The 19795-nt window shown below is 43.5% G+C and overlaps 1 protein-coding gene across 2 annotated transcripts in view; it reads left to right on the forward strand.

Annotated features, from left to right (window-relative positions):
• Window positions 1–79: 79 nt before the first annotated feature.
• PDCD11 (programmed cell death 11) overlaps window positions 80–19795 on the forward strand; it is a 42091-nt gene continuing 22375 nt past the window's right edge. For both annotated transcript variants that reach the window (XM_059398481.1, XM_059398483.1), the window contains exons 1-14: window positions 80–169; window positions 1943–2055; window positions 3309–3440; window positions 4013–4180; window positions 5771–5932; window positions 7266–7389; window positions 7895–8076; window positions 13363–13470; window positions 15032–15238; window positions 15893–16017; window positions 16202–16262; window positions 16917–17063; window positions 18337–18588; window positions 19175–19309. In XM_059398481.1, the coding sequence (XP_059254464.1) occupies window positions 1963–2055; window positions 3309–3440; window positions 4013–4180; window positions 5771–5932; window positions 7266–7389; window positions 7895–8076; window positions 13363–13470; window positions 15032–15238; window positions 15893–16017; window positions 16202–16262; window positions 16917–17063; window positions 18337–18588; window positions 19175–19309 (1896 nt within the window). In that variant the 5' untranslated portion in view covers window positions 80–169; window positions 1943–1962. The remainder of the gene's footprint in view (window positions 170–1942; window positions 2056–3308; window positions 3441–4012; window positions 4181–5770; window positions 5933–7265; window positions 7390–7894; window positions 8077–13362; window positions 13471–15031; window positions 15239–15892; window positions 16018–16201; window positions 16263–16916; window positions 17064–18336; window positions 18589–19174; window positions 19310–19795) is intronic.

Here is a 19795-nt window from a genome sequence, read left to right on the forward strand (position 1 = left end):
ACTCTCCTCCGCCCGGCCAGTAGGACTCTTCTTGGTAACGGAAATAGGGTGTTGGGCCCGCCCACGCTTCCGGTATAGCGTTGTTGGTCTCCTGGTATACCGGTCTCCGCGTGTGTGACTTCCAGCCGTACGGGTTCTGAAGTAGAGAGGTGCTGGCGTCGCGGGACTGGTGAGTGAGGACAAAGGCGAAAAGGGAGGAAACCTTGTGGCTTCCAGGTCTGTCCCAGGGCTAGGTCCTCTGGGTCCTTGCCGTTCAGGTAACAGTGCTGGGTGGTGAGTGGTTCAGCCATCCCAGAGCAGCTCAGAAGCTGGCCCCTGTAACATCAGACTCTGTCCCTGAGAAGTTGCTTATCTCCCTTCTTTGCCTCTGGATGTCTCTTTGAAGCTTCAGTTTCCCCTTGTCTGAAATAACAAGGGTTACATTCCCCGCTCACTAGACTTCTGGACTCTTTCCTATTTCTATGAAGCATGCACCCACCTGTTCCTAATTCCAAATCCACGGCTTCCACTGGTCTTCACTTTTTTTTTTTTAAGATTTTATTTATTTGACAGAGATCACAAGTAGGCAGAGAGGCAGGCAGAGAGAGATGAGGAAGCAGGGCTCCCTGCTGAGCAGAGAGCCCGATTCGGGGCTTGATCCCAGCGGAAGGTAGAGGCCTCAACCCACTGAGCCACCCAGGCACCCCGGTCTTCACTTCTAATACAGTCTCAGCGCTTTCTAGATCCTTATTCCCAGGGTCTCTCAGAACCAATCTCTGCTCTCTTCCATTCTTAGACCTAGTTCTCACTGGCATGGTTTCTCTGCTGTAGCGCAATTGACTTATACTCTATTTAACTTACCTTTAGTTTTCCCTACCTGTCCAATATATAGCCTGCAGTATATTTTCTTGATTGTTATTCTCCTTCTTCCATGACTTAAGGCTCTGATTTTTCAAAGTGAACATTAAACTATTCATATCTCGTTCAGTATCTTTCACAAAACAGCTGCCTTGTATTCTACAATTGAACTCTGATTATTATGCTTTGTTCTCCCTGTGGCCTAGTTAAACAGTTCTTCAAAGAAGAAAACAGCAACTTCTTGAACAATCTTTTGAGAAATTGCTGGTGATTACTGAAGTATTTTGCTTTGTTTCTGTGCTTTTCCTCACATTCCTTCTGCTTTTCCTTTTCCACCTGTCAAAATCTCTTTCATCTTTTAACAGCTCAAACACATCTTTAGGAAGCTTCCTCTCTTTACTGAAGCCTCAGCACTTCCTCTTTCTTTGTTTATAGTTTCATTTCTATTTTATTTACTTTTTAAACGTTTATTATTATTTTAGTAATGTCTACACTGTACATAGGGCTTGAACTTAATAACCCTGAGATCAAGAGCTGCATGCTTTTCTGACTTAGCCAGGAAGGGCCCCCAATTTGTGTTTTATTTGCATATTGTTTCATTTTTCTTACATTTTGCATGTTCCTTTTTTTTTTTTTTTTTTTTTTTAAAAATTTTTTTAAGTAGGCTACTCGCCCAGTGTGGAACCCAGCATGGGGCTTGAACTAATGACCCTGAGGTCAAGACCTAAGCCAGGAGCAAGAATCAAATGCTTAACCGACTGATCTACCCGGGTAGTCCAAAATCATGCATGTTCTTTGAAGATAGGGACTTATATGATCATTTGTGTATCTCTGACTTAACTTTAGTTACTCATATTTACTAAATTGGATCTATAACTTCTTTTCATGGAAGAAAATGTATGGACTTGTGGTTTTGAAGCAGAGATCTTTGAAAGAAGAAATATGAGTTATCTGGGGCCTAGCATCAAAATGTCTATTTCTTAGTCCTTAATGTTGTCTAGTGCATTGGTGCTAGAAGGCTCTATCTCTTTTTGCTCACCGATCACAACCTTTAGGAAATGGCACCAAGGTTACAGCACACTGATACTCTTCGCATTGTTTTTAGGAGACTGAAACACAGCAACCATGGAAGAAAGCTTCCCCCGAGGGGGTACAAGAAAGACTCACAAATCAGAGAAAGCTTTGCAGAAGTCCGTTGAACAAGACAACTTATTTGATGTAAGTGGTATGCTTGTTTGATAAGACTCACAGAGCATTTATTCTTGTGAAGAATGAACCTTGTTTGAGAATGTGGTATTTTCCATATTTGTTTCTTTTGAAGTCTACTTTTGGAAGTTGAACTTGTAAGAGAGTCCATACCACCATGAGGCTGTTTTTTCTAGCATGGCATTTAGTACTTGGGTTTATAGTGCTGTTGTTCCTTGTTCTTAGGAAATTTGTGCCATGTCATTTAAGGTTGGAGAGAAAAGTTGTGGAATAAGTCATGAAAGGTACAACATGGGGATTATAGTCAGTGGTGTTGTAATGGTATCATACGGTGACAGGTGGTAGCTACTCGTGGTGAGCATAGTATAATGTGTGGAGTTGTCAAATCACTATGCTGTACGCCTGAAACTAATGTAACATCGTGTGTTAACTGTACTTCAGTTAATTAAAAATAAAGGATGGGGAGAAAGCAGTTGGTGATTTATTTTTATTTTTATTTTTATTTTTTTAAAGATTTTATTTATTTATTTGACAGAGAGAGATCACAAGCAGGCAGAGAGGCAGGCAGAGAGAGAGGAAGGGAAGCAGGCCCCCTGCTGAGCAGAGAGCCCCATGCGGGACTTGATCCCAGGACCCCGAGATCATGACCTGAGCCGAAGGCAGTGGCTTAACCCACTGAGCCACCCAGGCGCCCCGGTGATTGATTTTTAAATGGGATCCTTGCCACATATAATGGTCAGAATTTGCATTGAAATTCATCTTCACCTAGAGTAGGCTCCAAATGCTAGAGGGAAGGGAACTAACATTTGATTGTATTTTATGTAATCTTCCCAACTGTACTGGAGTAGAGAACGTCATTCCATGTTGAAGAACAGGCTGAGAGAGGTTACATACTTTAACTGAAACCACACAGCTTGTTATGGTGGAGTTAGGAGTTTAACTCGGGTCTCGATATCTCTACCTTGCATTTTTACACACTGTTCCTAATTGTTTCTCATAATGGGGACCCCAGTGTCCATCCCACTCAAGGGAGGAAGAACATGGGAGCAAAGGGGCTTTTGAGAATATGAAGATGGCACCCACCTTGGGCAAAGGGAGCATTGGTGACAGAATGGGAGAGATGGGATTGGAGCAGGAATTACAGGAACACTGGGGGTGTGGTGCAGTGGAGGAATAACAGCAAGGTGACAGGTGACCTGAAGTTGAAGGGAAAGCCCAGGATTGTTTCTCTTCATTCTTTTGGATCTTTTGTTCCCCCTCTGTAGCTTTCTACTGAAGAGGAATCCACCAAAAGGAAAAAGAGCCAGAAAGGGCCAGCGAAAACAAAAAAGTTGAAAACCGAAAAGAGAGAAAGCAGCAAGTCTATAAGAGAGAAGTTTGAAATACTTAATATTGAGGTTTGTTACAGTTTGGTTTTGTTCTAAACGAACTACCTGGGTTGCTTATATTTTATATGCTCTTCCCTTTCTCGTTTTCTCCATTCCTTTTGTATACATACACACGTGTGTATGCGCGTGTGCACGCATGCGTGAAGATTATTGCAGTTCATGCTCAGAATTGAACATTATCACCTTCGAGTATTAATCAATGCCTGGGGTCATGTGTCATTTTTCTTTTTAGCTGTTGAGTCCCTCCTTGTGCTTGTGTCTTCATGAAATGTGTTTCGGTAGATTCATAGATTAGAACTGGCGATAACTTTTAAACCTTTCTACTTCTACTCTTTCATTTCATAGCTATGGGAATTTCTTTGGAGAACTGAAGTCGTCTTTTAATGTTCTTCATGTTTTTAGATTATAACTTGGGTATGTGTTGTAAAAAAGAAAAAGAAAAGCTAAATGGTTCCTAAGGAAAAGATTCAAATTCAGCCTGTAGAAGTGTTTTGTTTGTTGGGACTAGAAGCCAGGCCCCCCTAACATCCTCAGTCATTGTTCTTTTCCCTCTTGTGCACATTTCACTTTTCCTCTTCTAGTCCCTGTGTGAGGGGATGCGGATTTTGGGTTGCGTGAAGGAAGTAAATGAACTGGAACTGGTGATTAGTCTCCCCAATGGACTCCGGGGCTTTGTGCAAGTGACTGAAATCTGTGATGCCTACACCAAAAAGCTGAATGAGCAGGTGGCTCAAGAAGAACCTGTGAAGGTAAGGGGAGCCTGGATGTACTCTGATGGGAACTAAGTGGTGTACAAGCAGATGTAAAATTAAACTTTGCTAAGTGCTAAGAAGTCAAGGCACAAGGGAGCATGAGAGTTTATAATGGGATTTTTTTTTTTCTTTCTCAAATAAGAGGATTTTGACTTAGCCCAGAGAGCCTGGAGGACTTCCTGAGGAAGGGATGCTTGAACTGAGATCTGAAGGACAAGTGTGTACTGGGTAAAGAAGGAAGGGAGTTCAAGCAGAAGGAGCACAATGTGGAACAGAGAGAAGGCTAGTGTGGCTAGAGCAGAGAGAGCAAGGGAGAGAGTGGTATGGGTTGGGGCAGGAGAGCTGGGTGGAGGCTAGACCATGCTAAAGATTGGTTTTTAATTCCAGAACCAATGGGAAGCCCTTGAAGTGTTCTCACTGGGGCAGGTGATATGTAGACAGCATAGAGAAGAGAAGGAAGAGGCATGTAGTTGCCTAGGGACCAGTTAAGGGGTTACCGTAGTAGCCCAGCTCTGAGATTGACAGCAGGCTGTGTTTAGGGTTTACCTACTGAGGAGGTCAAGTCAGTGCCCACAGATGGATTTGATACAGGGGATAAATCCTAATCTGTTGTGTGTGAGTTGATGGTCAGCCTTGCCATTCTGAGAATGAAACCCTGAGAGAGGACCTGGGTTGGGAGAGATGACCACGATTTTATTTTTTGCTGTGTTGAATTTGAGGAACAGTTGAGACATCCAGTAGACAGACATCCAGTGATTTCAGAGCTCAGAGTAGTCTGGGCTAGACACATACATGTGTGAGACTACTCTGTGTAGGTGGTAACTGAAGCTAGAAGAGGGAAGAAGGGCCTAGAAGGAGCGGAAAAAGTGAGAAGAGACTGAAAGATGGACCCTCAAGTGAATACTGACCCTGGAGAAAGACTTGAATCTTGAGTACTTTTTTTTTTTTTTTTAGATTTTATTTATTTGTTTATTTGAGAGAGAGAGTGCACATGCACACATCTGTGCACAGCGGGGAAAGGCAGAAGGAGAGGGAGGGAATCTCAAGCAGACTCCTCACTGAGCAGAGACCCCATGCAGGGCTCCATCCCACAACCCTGAGATCACGACCAGAGCTGACCAAGAGTCAGATGCTCAATTGGCCTAAAGCACCCAGGTGCCCCAGCCAGTGTTAAATGCTCTCTAAAGGTCACATATAAGAAGGACTGCGAAACAAATTACTGGATTTAGCAACATGAAGATCACTGGCAATTTTATTGGGAGTTAAAGTGATAGGTGAGGGGTGGAACACAGTTCCAGTGAGCTGAAGGGCGAGTAGATGAAGAGTGGAGAACGTGAATACAGACGACTCTTGACAAGTCATCTACATTTGCCTGTTCTGGTGGAGATATTTGGAGGTCTTATGCTGAAATTGAAGACTGTGACTTGGCCACAGATCCCTCTTCCTTTGGCAAGTGGTTACTTTCTTCATGCACTCTTTGGGCTCTTTGGGGTCCGAGGATGAGAAACCATAGAGGGAGGGTTGGGCAGTGGTATGTTGATTCATGGGAGGAGTGGGTATCAGATTGTTCTCATTTATATTATGCAGGACCTGGTCGGCTTGCCTGAACTCTTCTCACCTGGCATGCTGGTGAGGTGTGTGGTGAGCAGTGTGGGCATTACAGAGAGGGGCAAAAAGAGTGTCAAATTATCTCTGAACCCCAGAAACGTCAACGAAGTGCTAAGTGCTGAGGCCCTGAAGCCTGGCATGGTACGTATGGGGTCAAGGAAGAGAAGCAGACAGTGTGCCTTTTTCCTGCCTTGTCTCCTAGGAAGTATCTAGACCACCTTTTACTTTCAGCTTAACTATTATACACAGGGGTGGGTTTTTTCCTGGGGAGAAGGTCTCTAGGGTGCTTAGGTACTTAATGGAAATCGAAGGCTTGAGCCTAATCACAATACCTTGGAGGGGGTAAAGGTAAAATTCACTGGTGGCCAATTAAAAAAAAATACCTCCAAGGAGGTTTAGCAGGGTGAGGAGTTCCTCAAAGTGCTTTACATACCAAGACTTGTTCTTTACAGATAAAGTCATTTTCAGAGGCTTTCTGGCATCTCTGGGGGAATGCTTGAGGGCTGGTCTCTGAGAGCAAGAGACAAGGTGGATAGGGCAATGAGTCTGTCAGCTGTACTGATGGATAGCCTCACTGTTGAGTCTCCCAGTCCTGTGGAGAGTTAGGAGAAGTTAGTCCTATTCTCTGAGTCCCAACGTCTGCTAGGTATAAAACACACTCATAAACTACACTCATCTCGGTGCTCTTGTAATTAAGAGAAAGGAGATCAATATGATTTTTTAACTTTTAGTTAGAAGCAGCCAGTTTGGGACAGGCCCTGAAAGCTGGCCAGAAAGGGGACTAAAAGTAAGCCAAGGTGCAGGAAATTGACAAATGTCAAAAGCCTGCTGTTTGGCAGGGGCTGTTTTAGACATTTCATCTGAAGAAATTCTCACGGCAATCCTGTGAGGCAGAAGGTAGATATTCCTCTTATGTATTTGAGAAAATGGACTCAGGTTTATGACTTGCCAAAGACCAAATGGTAAGAGCCAGATTTGAATTTCACACTGCTTCCCATGAAATGTAAAGGAGGCTGGCAAGATTTTTTTTTTTTTTTTTTTTTTTTAAGTCTTGGAGACACTTAGAAAAGACATAGTGACAGCTAGAAGAGTAGTTCTGGATTAGTCATGGCTCTGGGAGTGACCTTGCAGGGCAATCTGGTTTACTCCTCTTTGTGTAACAATAGTCTTTCCTGTCTTTTGAAAATTCTCTAGGGTAGAAGCCCCTCTTTTTCATTCCCTTCAGCTGTGTATAACACTTCTTGCTGTCTGGAAACCATAACATTCCTCAAGCCCTGGGAGAATGAAAGCTGATGTCTTTCGCTTTTCTATCCTCAAGTGGGACCGAAGTTGTTGGGGGAGGCTTTGAGGGAAGATTGTGGGATGATGTGTCAAGATTGATGGTGGGAACATTTGTGTCTGGTAGTGGATTTCTGTTGTGTGTCCCATTACCTTTGACTTTTTGAACTCTGGGGAATGCTTTCTCTTTCTCCAGCTGCTCACAGGCACTGTGTCCAGCCTGGAAGACCATGGCTACGTTGTGGACATTGGTGTTAGTGGGGCCAGAGCCTTTCTGCCACTACAGAAAGCCCAGGAGTATATCCGACAGAAGAACAAAGGTGAGGGGAGGAAGAGGGCCCTCTGCATGGTGGGAAGGCGGTGCATGTGGGGATGGTGTGTAAATACCATTTGGTGAATAAAATGACAGAATGGTGACTCCAGAGGCTGTTGACTTTTCTAAAATCACTGTTAATCCTAGCTGATAGGAAAGGGAATGTGTGCAAAGGACCAGTGAGTGACAGGGTCTGAGATCCAATGGACCCGTTTCACTTTTCTCACCTAGAAGATTCCACTGAAATTTGGGCCTCCTGGGCCTCTGAACCAGCACTCTTCCTACCTTATTGAGAGTTTCATATTTTTAAGCAGTGTTGATACCAAATGAGTCAGGGTCACTTTATTCCCCTCTTTTAATTGGTCACTGAGAGATTGGGAACATGAATATTACATGGTAACTGGGCAGGTAGACCATAGATCTTTACAGATAATGCTTGAGTCCAAATTAAGAGCCATTCTCATGAAGGTATTTTCCCTTTTGGGGGCTGGGGCTGGGGCCGGGGCTTGCAGGTGCTAAACTGAAGGTGGGGCAGTACCTGCACTGCATCATTGAGGAGGTCAAAGGCAACGGAGGAGTGGTTGGTCTGTCTATTGGTCATTCTGAAGTTTCTGCTGCCATTGCTACTGAGGAGCAAAACTGGACCCTTAATAACTTGCTACCAGGACTGGTGGTCAAAGCCCAGGTACAGAAGGTAAGCCATTCATTATCAGTACTGTTTTGTAAAATAGAGATAATTTGTGTTGTAGTGCGTGTGCACAGTCTGAAACTGTGCTACCCAATAGGGTAGACATTGGTCGCTTGGGGCTTGTTACACACTGAAAATGTAGCAAGTGCCATATGTTGAAATGATAATATTTTGGACGTATGGGGTTAACCAGTTATTAAAATAAATTTCATCTGTTTCTTTGTAGTTTTTAAATGTGACTGCTGGTGAAGTTAATTACAGTTATACATGGATTATGTTTCTTTTGGACAGTGCTGACTAAAAAAGTCAAATAGTTTTTTGTTTTTAAAGATTTTATTTATTTTGGGGGAAGGGGAGAGACAGAGGGAGAAGAGAATCTCAGGCAGACTCCATGTTGAACACAGAGCCCAACACAGGGCTCAATCCTAGGGCCCTGAAACCATAACCTGAGCTGAAATCAAGAGATGGATGTTTAACCGACGGTGCCAGCCAGGCACCCCGAAAAAGTCAGACATTTTAAAAAATTTTGTTTTATTTTTATAAAAGCTTTTATTAAAAGGCTTTTTGTTTTTTTAAAGATTTTATTTATTTATTTTACAGACAGAGATCACAAGTAGGAAGAAAGGCAGGCAGAGAGAGAGGAGGAAGCAGGCTCCCTGCTGAGCAGAGAGCCTGATAACAGGGCTCGATCCCAGGACCCTGGGATCATGACCTGAGCTGAAGGCAGAGGCTTTAACCCACTGAGCCACCCAGGCGCCCTAAAAGGCTTTTATAACAAAGAACTATCTCATCTCTTCGAACTCCATCTTTCACTTTTTTATTTTTGGAAATTTACCTCTGTATTTGTCAAGTAATAAGCTTCTGCTGGTATCTCTTGGTTTATCAATTTTAGGCATTGAGTTTTAACTTCTTACCATGGTAAGGTGATAATAAGACAATTTGGCTCTCTTAATTTTCCCTTTCCTTCCTTCACCCTCCTGAGATATAATAAATTTTTGGTTAAATCGTTATTCAGAGCTTAAATTACTGTGGTTATATAAATATTATTTACTGCTGAGCTAGATAACGTACCATGATTGTTTCTCAAATAGCTTTTCCCCCGGAGCTGATAATCAGCTTTTTTTAAAAAAAATATTTTGTTTATTTATTTGACAGAGAGAGCTCACAAGTTGGCAGAGAGGTAAGCAGAGAGAGGGGGGGAAGCAGGCTCCTTGCTGAGCAGAGAGCCCGATGCGGGCCTCGATCCCAGGACCCTGAGATCATGACCTGAGCTGAAGGCAGAGGCTTAACCCACTGAGCCACCCAGGCGCCCAGCTTTTTTTTTTTTTTTTTTTTTTTTTTAAGATTTTATTTATTTGAAAAAGAGTGAGAGAGAGCACGAGTGGGGATAATACATCTTGTAGTTATTTTCCTCATACTGCATTTTTCCATAAAGGTGTTTAAACCTTAGTTCCTTTTTTTTTTTAACCTACCTAGAGCTCTTTTTACTGTTATCCTCCTCCTGTCTAGACCAGTTGCTCTGGTAGGACTCCTGCAGAGCTGATATCCTAGGATTTCCTTTCTTGGTCATCTGGGATCCTTCCCCTCTTTCTCTATATTGGAGTCTTCTTTGGTTCCACATATTCCTTTTTTTTTGTTTACTTGCTCATTTTTGTCTGGTGCATTCTCCAGAAGCATCCTTGGTAAGATACACGGGAGGTTAATTTCCTGACCTAGGGTGCAGGAGATCCCCCAGACCACTCCCAGGCTTGCTGATGCTCTAGAAGCTCTCAGAGGACTCCATATAGTGACACTTGTGACTGTGGTTTATTACAGTGGAAGGAAGCCAAGCAAAATCAGAAAGGGAAAAGGCACTAGGAGCACAAGCTTCCAAGAGTCCTTTCCCAGTGGAGTCACAAAGGGTGTAACTGTCTCTTTGGGAAGCTCATGAGAGAGTCAGTGCCCAAGAGTTTTCACTGGGGCTGCTCATGTAGGTACCCTCTTCCTGACATGTACCAAAATTCTAGATACCATGCTGTTGACACAAACAGTTCAGGTTGCTGAGACCCCCTTGGTTCTGGGAGTTGTAAAATCTAAATTTTCAGACAGCAGCCAATGGCCAACCTTGCCAGCAGGCTTTTCTGAGGATCACATTCTGGGTCTTTCTGTGTTACTCTTTGCTGCACACCTAGTATGTCTGAAAATATCTTGACTCATATGTGATTGGTAGTAAAGCTAGGAATAGAATTCTTTGTCAAAAATAACAGAATTTTGAAGACCTGTTGCCATTGTTATCTAGCCTCTGGTGCTCTTAAAAAGTCTAGTGCTACTTTGATTTCTCTTTCTCGTATATGTTTCTTCTTTTTGGCAGAGTTCAGGAATTTTTTTTAAGATTTACTTATTTACTTTAAAGAGGGAGAATGAGAGGTGGGGGAGTTGCAGAGGGAGAAAGAGAAAGAAAGAATCTCTAGCAGACTCCCCAATGAGTGCAGAGCCCAATTTGGGGCTCAGTCCTATGACCCCAAGATCATGACCTGAGCTGAAAGCAAGAGTCAGATGCGCAACCAACTGAGCCATCCAGGCGCCCCTTGGAAGAGTTTAAGAATTTTATTGTTATCCGTTTTAAGCTTTCATGATGGGGCACCTGGGTGGCTCAGTCAGTTAAGTGGCTGCCTTCAGCTCAGGTCATGATCCCAGGGTCCTGGGATCTAGTCCCACATCTGGATCCCTGCTCCGAGGAGAGCTTGCTTCTCCCTTTCCCTCTGCTTGCTACTCTGTCTACTTGTGCTATCTCTCTGTCAAATAAATAAAATCTTAAAAAGAAAAAAATAAAGATTTCATGATGATGTGTTTTGGTGTGATCTCTCTCCATTTATTTGTTTTACAATCCAGAAATGCAGATCTTTCAATTCTGAGAAAATTTCTTGTATTACTGGGTTTTTTTTTCTTTTTTCTTTTTCTATTTTCAAATTGACATATAATTCACATATGGGAGGATACACCCCTTTTAATGTATAACTCAGTAATTTTTTAGTGTATTCATAAAGGTGTGCAGACATCACCACTATTTGATTCCAGAACATTTCATTACCCCAGTAAGAGATCCTGTACACATGGATGGTTACTCTCCATCTCTCCCTCTCTTAAGCCCCTGGCTCTACTTTTTGTCTCTAGATTTATCTATTCTGGATATTTCATATAAAAGGTATCATACAATATGTGGCCTTTTGTATCGGGTTCTGTCACTTAGCATGTTTTCAAGGCTCATCCATGTTGTAGCATGCTGTAGCATGTGAATCATTTCTTTTTATGGCTAAATACTATTCCACAGTGTGGAGATGGCACATTTTGTTTCCGCATTCATCAGTTAGTGGACATTTGGGTTGTTTCTGCTCTGGGCTCTTATGAGTAAAGCTGCTGTAAGATTGCTGTGTAAGTTTCTGTGTGAATGTAAGTTTTCATTTCTCTTAGGCATATACTTAGGAACAGAACTGCTGGTCGGTAACTGACCTTTTAGAGGAAGAGCCAAAATGGTGGCACCAGTTTACATTCCCATCAGCAGTTAAGGGTTCCAGTTTCTTCCCATTTTCACAAATAGTTGTTATTTTTTTTTTTAAGATTTTATTTATTTATTTGACAGAGAGAGATCACAAGCAGGCAGAGAGGCAGGCAGATAGAGAGTGAGAGAAGGAAGCAGGCCCCCTGCTGAGCAGAGAGCCCGATGTGGGACTCGATCCCAGGACCCTGAGATCATGACCTGAGCCGAAGGCAGCGGCTTAACCCACTGAGCCACCCAGGCGCCCCACAAATAGTTATTATGCTTTTTATTATAGCCATCCTAGTGAGTATGAAGTGGTATCTCCTTGTGATTTTGATTTGCATTTTTCTGATGATTACCAATGTTAAGCATCTTTTCATGGGCTGGTTGTGTTACAACCACTCGTGTATCTTCTTTGGAGAAATACCTATTCAAAAGTTCTTTGTCCATCTTAAAGTTAGGTTATCTTTTTATTATTAAGTTATAAGAGTTCTTTATATAGTCTGGATACTAGCTTCTTATCAGACTTTTTTTTTTTAAATAGAGTTTCTTTTTTCTCTCAAACTCTGGATTATGTTAGGCTTAATGTTTCAGTTCTTTAATTTTTCTTATTTTTTCATCTCACCTTTGTTTTGGTATGTGCATGTATTTTTCTGTATTGTGCCTTCTGGGAGACTCTCTTCAGTTTTAACTTTGTACTCTCTCTTAAATGTTTGTTTTGATTGTCATTGTATGAGTGAGGTGCTGGAACACTTTGTATACCTGGTTGAGTGGGATGTGTTGATGACCTCACGCTCAGAATCTGGAGCTAGCAGACTTTGAGCAGCTCCCAATGTCATTGGTGTTAAGTCTTCTTTAGTATGTTAGATTTCTCTAGAAAGGATCTGTTAATCTGTTAATTTCTCTTCAGGAGGATATAATCCTGGCCTGGGAGCTAGGTGGTATATAATACTCAGAGTTTTTCTTAATCTACATTTTCAGGGTTTGCACTGTCCCTGTCTTTTGAGTCTCTGTACATGTTTCCTAGAGAATAACTCATTTTCTGTGAAGCAGGAGAGGCATAGACCCTGTAGTTTGAGGAGAGGACCTGGGGGTTTAACTTTGTTTCCCAGATTTCAGTCTTCTGCCTCATTGATCTTTTTTGAGGTGCTTGTCACCTCTAATTGCTTAGCTTCTGGGGGGCTCCTTAGGGTGAATCAGCATGGGCAGTATCTCCCTTTTGCTGGCATTAGGGTTTTGCATCCTCGGTCTGGGCAGATCATCAAGTTAGCAACAGTTTGCCCAGGTGATTGGGCTGGCAGTTCCCCAAGGATCCTTGTGCAAATGACCCCCCATCCCATCAGGAAATCTCAAGTTGGGAGGATTGATGCCTCTCATGCCAGAAGGGAGGTAAGCTTACTGAACAAAGGAACAGCTAGGGGATGCCTGGATAGCTCAGTTGGTTAAGCGCCTGCCTTTGGCTCAGGTCATGATCCCAGGATCCTGGGATTGAGCCCCACATGGGACTTCTTACTCGTCAGGGAGCCTGCTTCTCTCTCTCCCTCTGCCTGCCACTCTGCCTGCTTGTGTTCTCTCTCTGTGTGTCAAATAAATAAATAAAATCTTAAAAAAAAAATAGTGCTGGGTGTTGTCCTGCCACTTAATTTTAAGGAAGAAGAATTGATAAGGGTTAGCTGAGGGAGGAAAGAGATGCAGTTGTGGAAAACACGGCAGTGAGGGTTTTGTATGAACAGTGTCTCACATTCTTGGTTCCTTTTTGTTCCGTATATTTCTAGGTGACTCCAGTTGGCCTTACATTAAACTTTCTTTCATTCTTCACTGGCCTGGTCGACTTTATGCACCTGGATCCCAAGAAAGCTGGAACATATTTCTCAAATCAAGCAGTAAGAAATGTTTTCTTAATTCCAGTTGTATCCCAAACAGCTGTCTGGTATTGCAGCTAGCTATGAGCAGATCCTAGGGCTGTGTATGTACAGGTATTAGAGGCGGTGAGGGAAATGAAATGTGTTTTGGAAGAACCACAGGAAGCCACGGCGGTTATTTCTGTGGATTGAGATTAGAGAAGGAATCTGTGAAAAAGAAGGCAACTTGTAGTTTGTATTTCTTATTGTTTTATGTAGTTTGGTTTTGGCGGGGGTGGGTAGTGGATCTTTTGCTGTTATCATTTAAGGTGTTTAAGAATATTTAAAGTAAAAAACAAAATATGCATTTAAATAGAAAATGCAATTTAAAAGAGCTATGGATACAGTAGATCCAGCTTTGAAAAAATTTTATTTTTAAAAAGATTTTATGTATTTTAGAGAGAGGGAATGTGTGCATGTGTGAGTGTGAGCTGAGGGAGGGCGAGAGGGAGAGAGAGAATCTCAAGTAGGCTCTGTGCTGAGTGTGGAACCCAAGGTGGGGCTCAATCTCATGACCCTGAAATTATGACCTGAGCTGAATGAAGAGTTGGGCACTTAACCAACTGAGCCACCTAGGTGCTCTGAAAAAATTTTTATTTTTACTTCAAAAAAGTTTTTTTAATTTTTTAAGGATTTTATTCATTAGGGAGAGAGTGTGCATGTGTGTGTGCATGAACCAGGGAGGGGTAAAGGGAGAAGGAGAAGCAGACTCTTCCTGCTGAGCAAAGAGACTGATGCAGAGCTCAGTCCCAGGACCCTGAGATCATGACCTGAACCAAAGGCAGATGCTTAGCTGAGTGAGCCACGAAGGTCTCCCTGAAAAATTTTTTTAATGGTACACCTGGTTAAAATACTGACAGATTATACCATGTGGTGGTAATAATGATTTAACTGGCTGATTTTTCTACATTTACCTAAATATCCAAATTTTCTGCAGTGATCATGATTATTTGGGAAGAAAGTCCCAATATATGTTATTCAGAGTTTTTAAAAGAATCCTAAAATGATTTTCTTTCTTTTCTTTTTTGCTTTTAACAGTAATATATGCTATCGGATTCTACAGAGACATGTTTTTTAGCTAAACAAATTTTCCCAGCACTTAGTGATAATATTAACTGTTTGGTGAACTTTTTTCTAGTAACTTTTTCTCTTTACAATCCTATTTGTGTACAAAATGTAGGCGTTTTACATGCTGTGACCTTGTGATCAGAGCAGGCTGTTCCTGGTGTGTTTTAGGCGGGTCTTTGGTATAGTGATGCTGGGACATGGCTTCTGTCGCATATGTGTTACTAGCCTCATGCTGTTAAGGGGACCCTGGTATGTTTTCCTGGCCTTGAGTGAGCATGAATTTAGTTAGACGCAGTTTCTCTGGGGCATTTTGTTTGACTTTTGCCCAATTTTGTTTGGATTGCCCTAGTTGATATTCCCGCTTCCATCCATAATCTGGGCAGCAGATGTGGAGTCTTGAACTCCGAAAGTCTGCTCTGGGGGCCTGATATTCTGTGTGCCTCCTCCTGCTCATGATTCTCTTTCTCTTATCTAGGTAAGGGCTTGTGTTCTCTGTGTCCATCCTCGGACCAGGGCTGTGCGGCTGAGCCTGCGTCCTGTCTTCCTGCAGCCGGGACGCTCCCTCACCCAGCTCTCTTGCCAGCATCTGGGAGCCGTGCTGGATGACGTTCCTGTCCAGAGCTTTATCAGCAAGGCCGGCGCCACCTTCAGGCTGAAGGATGGGGCACTGGCCTATGCCCGGGTGAGGAGGCGTTTTCGTTTCAGTGGGCTCTTATCACTAGAGAGACTTTGGGGTCATGTGGGTCCTTTTCTGTTTTCTACATCCCTTGTATTAGTTGACTATTTTTGAGTATCCCCAGGTGTGGCAGACTGCAGAGGGATTAGAACAATATCTGTTTGTTCTTTGAATTCTTTAGGATTAATTTGACTGACTTTGATACCTGGTCGATAGTAGGTACAAGAATGAGTCAGATCTACACCAGAGCTTGGCAAAGGTTTTGAAAGGGCCAGGTAATAAATTTTTCAGGTTTGTGGGCCATTCGATCTCTGTCCTAACCACTCAGCTCTGTTGTAGCCGGAAAGCAGCCATAGACAGTACGTAAATGAAGGGGCATGGCTGTGTTCAGTAAAACTTTTATTTGCAAAATAGGCACTATTTTGAGCTATAGGTTTCGGACCCATGATCTAGAGGGTTCTCTGACCTTATAGTCTGTTCTCTGTTCTCTGACCTTATAGTCTATGACCGTAAAGAGCAGTGTTTTAGTTACCAGAATTATGTTAATAGGCGATCAACAGTGTTTTTATAGTAGGTGCTAAATGTGTCAGTGTGTTTTTATATCTGATTGCCTCAGATCTACTGTGTCTGGCTTGTGCTTAATCACTTGGTACTTTGTAGCTCAGCCATCTCTCCGACTCGAAAAACGTCTTCAGTGCTGACTCCTTTAAGCCAGGGAACACTCACAAGTGTAGAATCATCGATTACAGCCAAATGGATGAGCTAGCCTTGCTCTCTCTGAGGACGTAAGTCTGTCATCGACACGTGTGGGGCTGGAGAAGTGTGCTTCTCTGGGGTTGCTTGCTCACAGTTTCTCCTGGCCTGACATGGTGGACTATTTTCTTTCTTGCCAGCATGATTTTGGGAGCTTTGAATTTTAGGTAGCCTCTGCCCTGGCTTATTTAATTTTGTATTTTCTTTTTGTTCTAGGTCCATTATTGAAGCTCAGTACCTTAGATATCATGACATCAAACCTGGGGCACTGGTAGAGGTAAGACTCAAGCATATCGTTAGATACTCGTTTACCTTCAGACATTCTTTAGTTCACAGGTTAACTGGCCGCTCATTAGTTCTCAAATGAACACATTTAAAGTCATGTTCCTTACCCCTGCCTGTTAACTGGAGATTCTTTTTCTTCCTTTGGGTAACATGTAATTAATTTCAAGGTAAGGTCTTAATAGCATCACTCAAATACACAGAGGCAGTAGGTCATAAATCCTGGCATTTGATGGTATTTATTAGATTTGGGCAAAAGTTAGTTCTATGCTAGTTGAGCTCCTGGGATGTTAGTACGAGGTCACTTGCAGTTGCCTCTCGTGTCCAGCCATTTAGCCCTAGTTGAGCAGATCTCCTTTATAGGTAGAGTTTGTTCCTTAGGAGACAGAATCCCCTCCTGCAAAGAATGTGCTCATGAGGTAGACAGAGAACATGTTCCTGCAGAAAGATGCGAAGGTTCCTGTAAACAAAACAGACTGCATTCATGTCCGTGTGGGGTGTGTGCTTTACCCTGTGACATCTGGAATAACAGGCAGTTAGCCTGGGAAGCTGGGTTTCAAAAGAGAGATGTGACCTGCTTTGTTGTTAGAAGTAGAGGGGGAACAGCCATTCTTGAGGTATGATGGTGTCTTTTCTTTGTATTCTCTAGGGCACAGTGCTGACCATAAAGCCATATGGGATGCTGGTGAAGGTGGGCGAGCAAATCCGGGGCCTGATACCACCCATGCACCTGGCCGACATCCTGATGAAGAATCCGGAAAAGAAGTACCACATCGGGGATGAGGTCAAGTGCCGGGTGAGCCTCCTGAAGGGTCTTGTTGGGGTTTAAGCCAGATGGGAAGAGAGCAATGCTTCTCAGCTGAAGTTTCTGCCTTTTTCCACAGAATGACCATGTAACATCTGTGGTTTGTATCTGGCATTGAGAAGAGAAAAGCCCTTGAGAGTTTTGTAATATAATTGAGAGTCAAAATAATACATGAAGAGAGCAAGCCACTGTGTGACTTTTTGTCACATGGTTTGGTGTAGGCTCTGTGCTATGGTCGTATCTCAGAGGGGAGGCAAGGGTGGGCTGGGCCAACAGGAATATTGGTGGTATCAGTAGTAACCACTGTAACCACCCTGTAACATGTATTTTGTGCCATTTGCTATCCTAAGCCCCTGACATGCATTATGTCATTTAATCCTTAAAACGATCTCATAAAGTAAGTACTGTTATCCTCGTCTTGCAGTGGGGAAAGTAAACTGTAGGAAAGTGAAGTCACACAGCTTGCTCAAAGTCACACAGCTAATAAATGGCAGAACCAGTTTTCACATTCAGGTCTATATGACCATAAGGTCTTCTAGATTTCTGGCAGAGGTGGTACTTAAACTAGAAAGGATTTAAAGAGGAGCAAGGGGTGTGTTAGGCACAGAAATATCTAAACTAAGCTGCTGAAACTTGAGTGGTTTATAACAAAGTCTTGAATCCCAAGAGAAGCTTCACAGAGTTGTGAAGATTAAATGTGATATGCAGTACTTAACACAAGGCCTGGTGTGTGCAGGCACTCACAACGTTAGATTTTCTTCTTTTCGTTTTATTTCTTTATTGAGTCAAGAGAGATACTGATCACCCATTGGTGCAAAATTTTATAGTAGGGGAGTCAGGAAGTTAGAAACAAAGGAATTTCTCTGCCCTTAAAGAGATGACCTGAGGGATGAGAGATGGTTGGATCTCTCAGTCTCAGTTAGTAGCTAATACACAGTAGTACCGAGGTGGTGAGTTGGCTCGGTCGTTCATTCTGTATATGAGACGGCACGTGGTCTGGGAAGGAGCTGAGGTGGCATTGAAGGAACTGACCTAGGACACTGGGGGGGACAGTGCATGTGGATGCAGGCCCAGGAGGGAACGTATGGGAGGAAGTACTTTTGAAATAGGTGAATACTCCCCAGATTGTCATCCAGCAGGGAGCAGGGAAAGAGATAGGTTCTTAAGGACAGACCCTGGCCTTTGGGTTCAGAGGTTGCAGAGACCAGTCCGATGGCTCTCTTGATAACGGGTAACTTGATTACAACCAGTATTCTTCCCTTAGGTTTTGCTTTGTGATCCTGAAGCCAAGAAGCTGATGATGACGCTGAAGAAAACCCTAATTGAGTCCAAGCTGCCTGCCATTACCTCTTACGCTGATGCCAAGCCTGGTCTGCAGACCCATGGCTTCATCCTCAGGGTCAAGGACTATGGCTGCATCGTGAAATTCTACAACGATGTGCAGGGACTGGTGCCCAAGCATGAGCTCAGTGCCGAGTATGTCCCTGACCCAGAGAGGGTCTTTTACGCTGGCCAGGTAACCCTTTCCTGGGACAGACCCATATCCTTCGTGACCCCATGAACTCAGATTTGACAGAGTAGTGGGAGGACGACTTTTTAAGGGCTAAGGAAGGGGCATGTGGGGCAGTGGGTTGGAGCCAGCTAGGTGGAGGAGATGGGGAACAGAACTGAGAGGAACCCTCGGGGGGTTTCAGCAGAAGCTGGCAAACTAAGTGACCTCAGCCCCACAACCTGGAAGAAATGAATTAGTCTTTACCTATAACAAACATGCTGGTGGCCCTCACATCAGAAATTGTTCTGAGGTCACTGTCACCACAAGATGGCAGTGCCATAAAACTAGTGAGTCTGGGTCTATCTAGGAAAAAAAAATTTTGCAAGCTTGGGGTTGTATCAAAAACTTATTCATGTTTTCCTCTCCCACGAAAGGTGGACATGGGGGGGTGGATTCTGTGTATCTTTCAGTACATTACTCTCCATTGCTTTCTGACCTGATCCCAGGTCTACGTGCCTCTCCCTCTGCAGTGCTCGTGGAGGGCAGCTCTCTCCAGGGCCTGGCTGGCCTGCGGGGAAGAGTTAGCCAGGCAAGTGTGATTTCTCACTAGGTGGTGAAGGTTGTGGTGCTGAACTGTGAGCCATCCAAAGAGAGGATGCTTTTGTCCTTCAAGCTGTTGAGTGATCCAAAGAAGGAGCATCTGGGACACAGTCAGAAGAAAAGAAGAACTGTTAGCCTTGGACAGGTACCTAGACTTCTCCAGAGAAGCTACTTCAGTTGACAGTGGCAGAAAGTGGGGTGCCACTGACAACGTGGGGCACTGGGACCTGTGGAGAGAAAGATGAAGGTCTAGATAAGGTTCTAGGGCTAGACAGAATTGAGGGTCTTGAAAGAGGGTTCTTTTCTGTGTGTCAGAGCAAATGGAAGCGGTGCAGGAAAGGAAGGCTCCATTCTTGTATAGCTATTCAGCAGTGTCCTGCTGTCCTCTTTCCTCTCTGGTCTTTAGGACCAGCCTGTGAGACTGCCTTTCCCCTGGAACTCAGTAGAGGGACTTGGGAGAGGAGGGATGCGAGCACTCAAATGGGTCCTGGTGTGTGTGCGGGTCCCTGGCGGGTCTTTGGGGGCAGTGGTGTGGGGTGTGGAAGAAAACTCCTCCTCTGATCTTGACCTCTCAGTGATCCCTGGTGCTGGGACTTCTCTCTGCCTGAGCCAGATGTGGTTGCTGTCTGCT

Source organism: Mustela nigripes, chromosome 4 (assembly GCF_022355385.1).
Source record: "Mustela nigripes isolate SB6536 chromosome 4, MUSNIG.SB6536, whole genome shotgun sequence".
NCBI classification, from domain to species: domain Eukaryota; kingdom Metazoa; phylum Chordata; class Mammalia; order Carnivora; family Mustelidae; genus Mustela; species Mustela nigripes.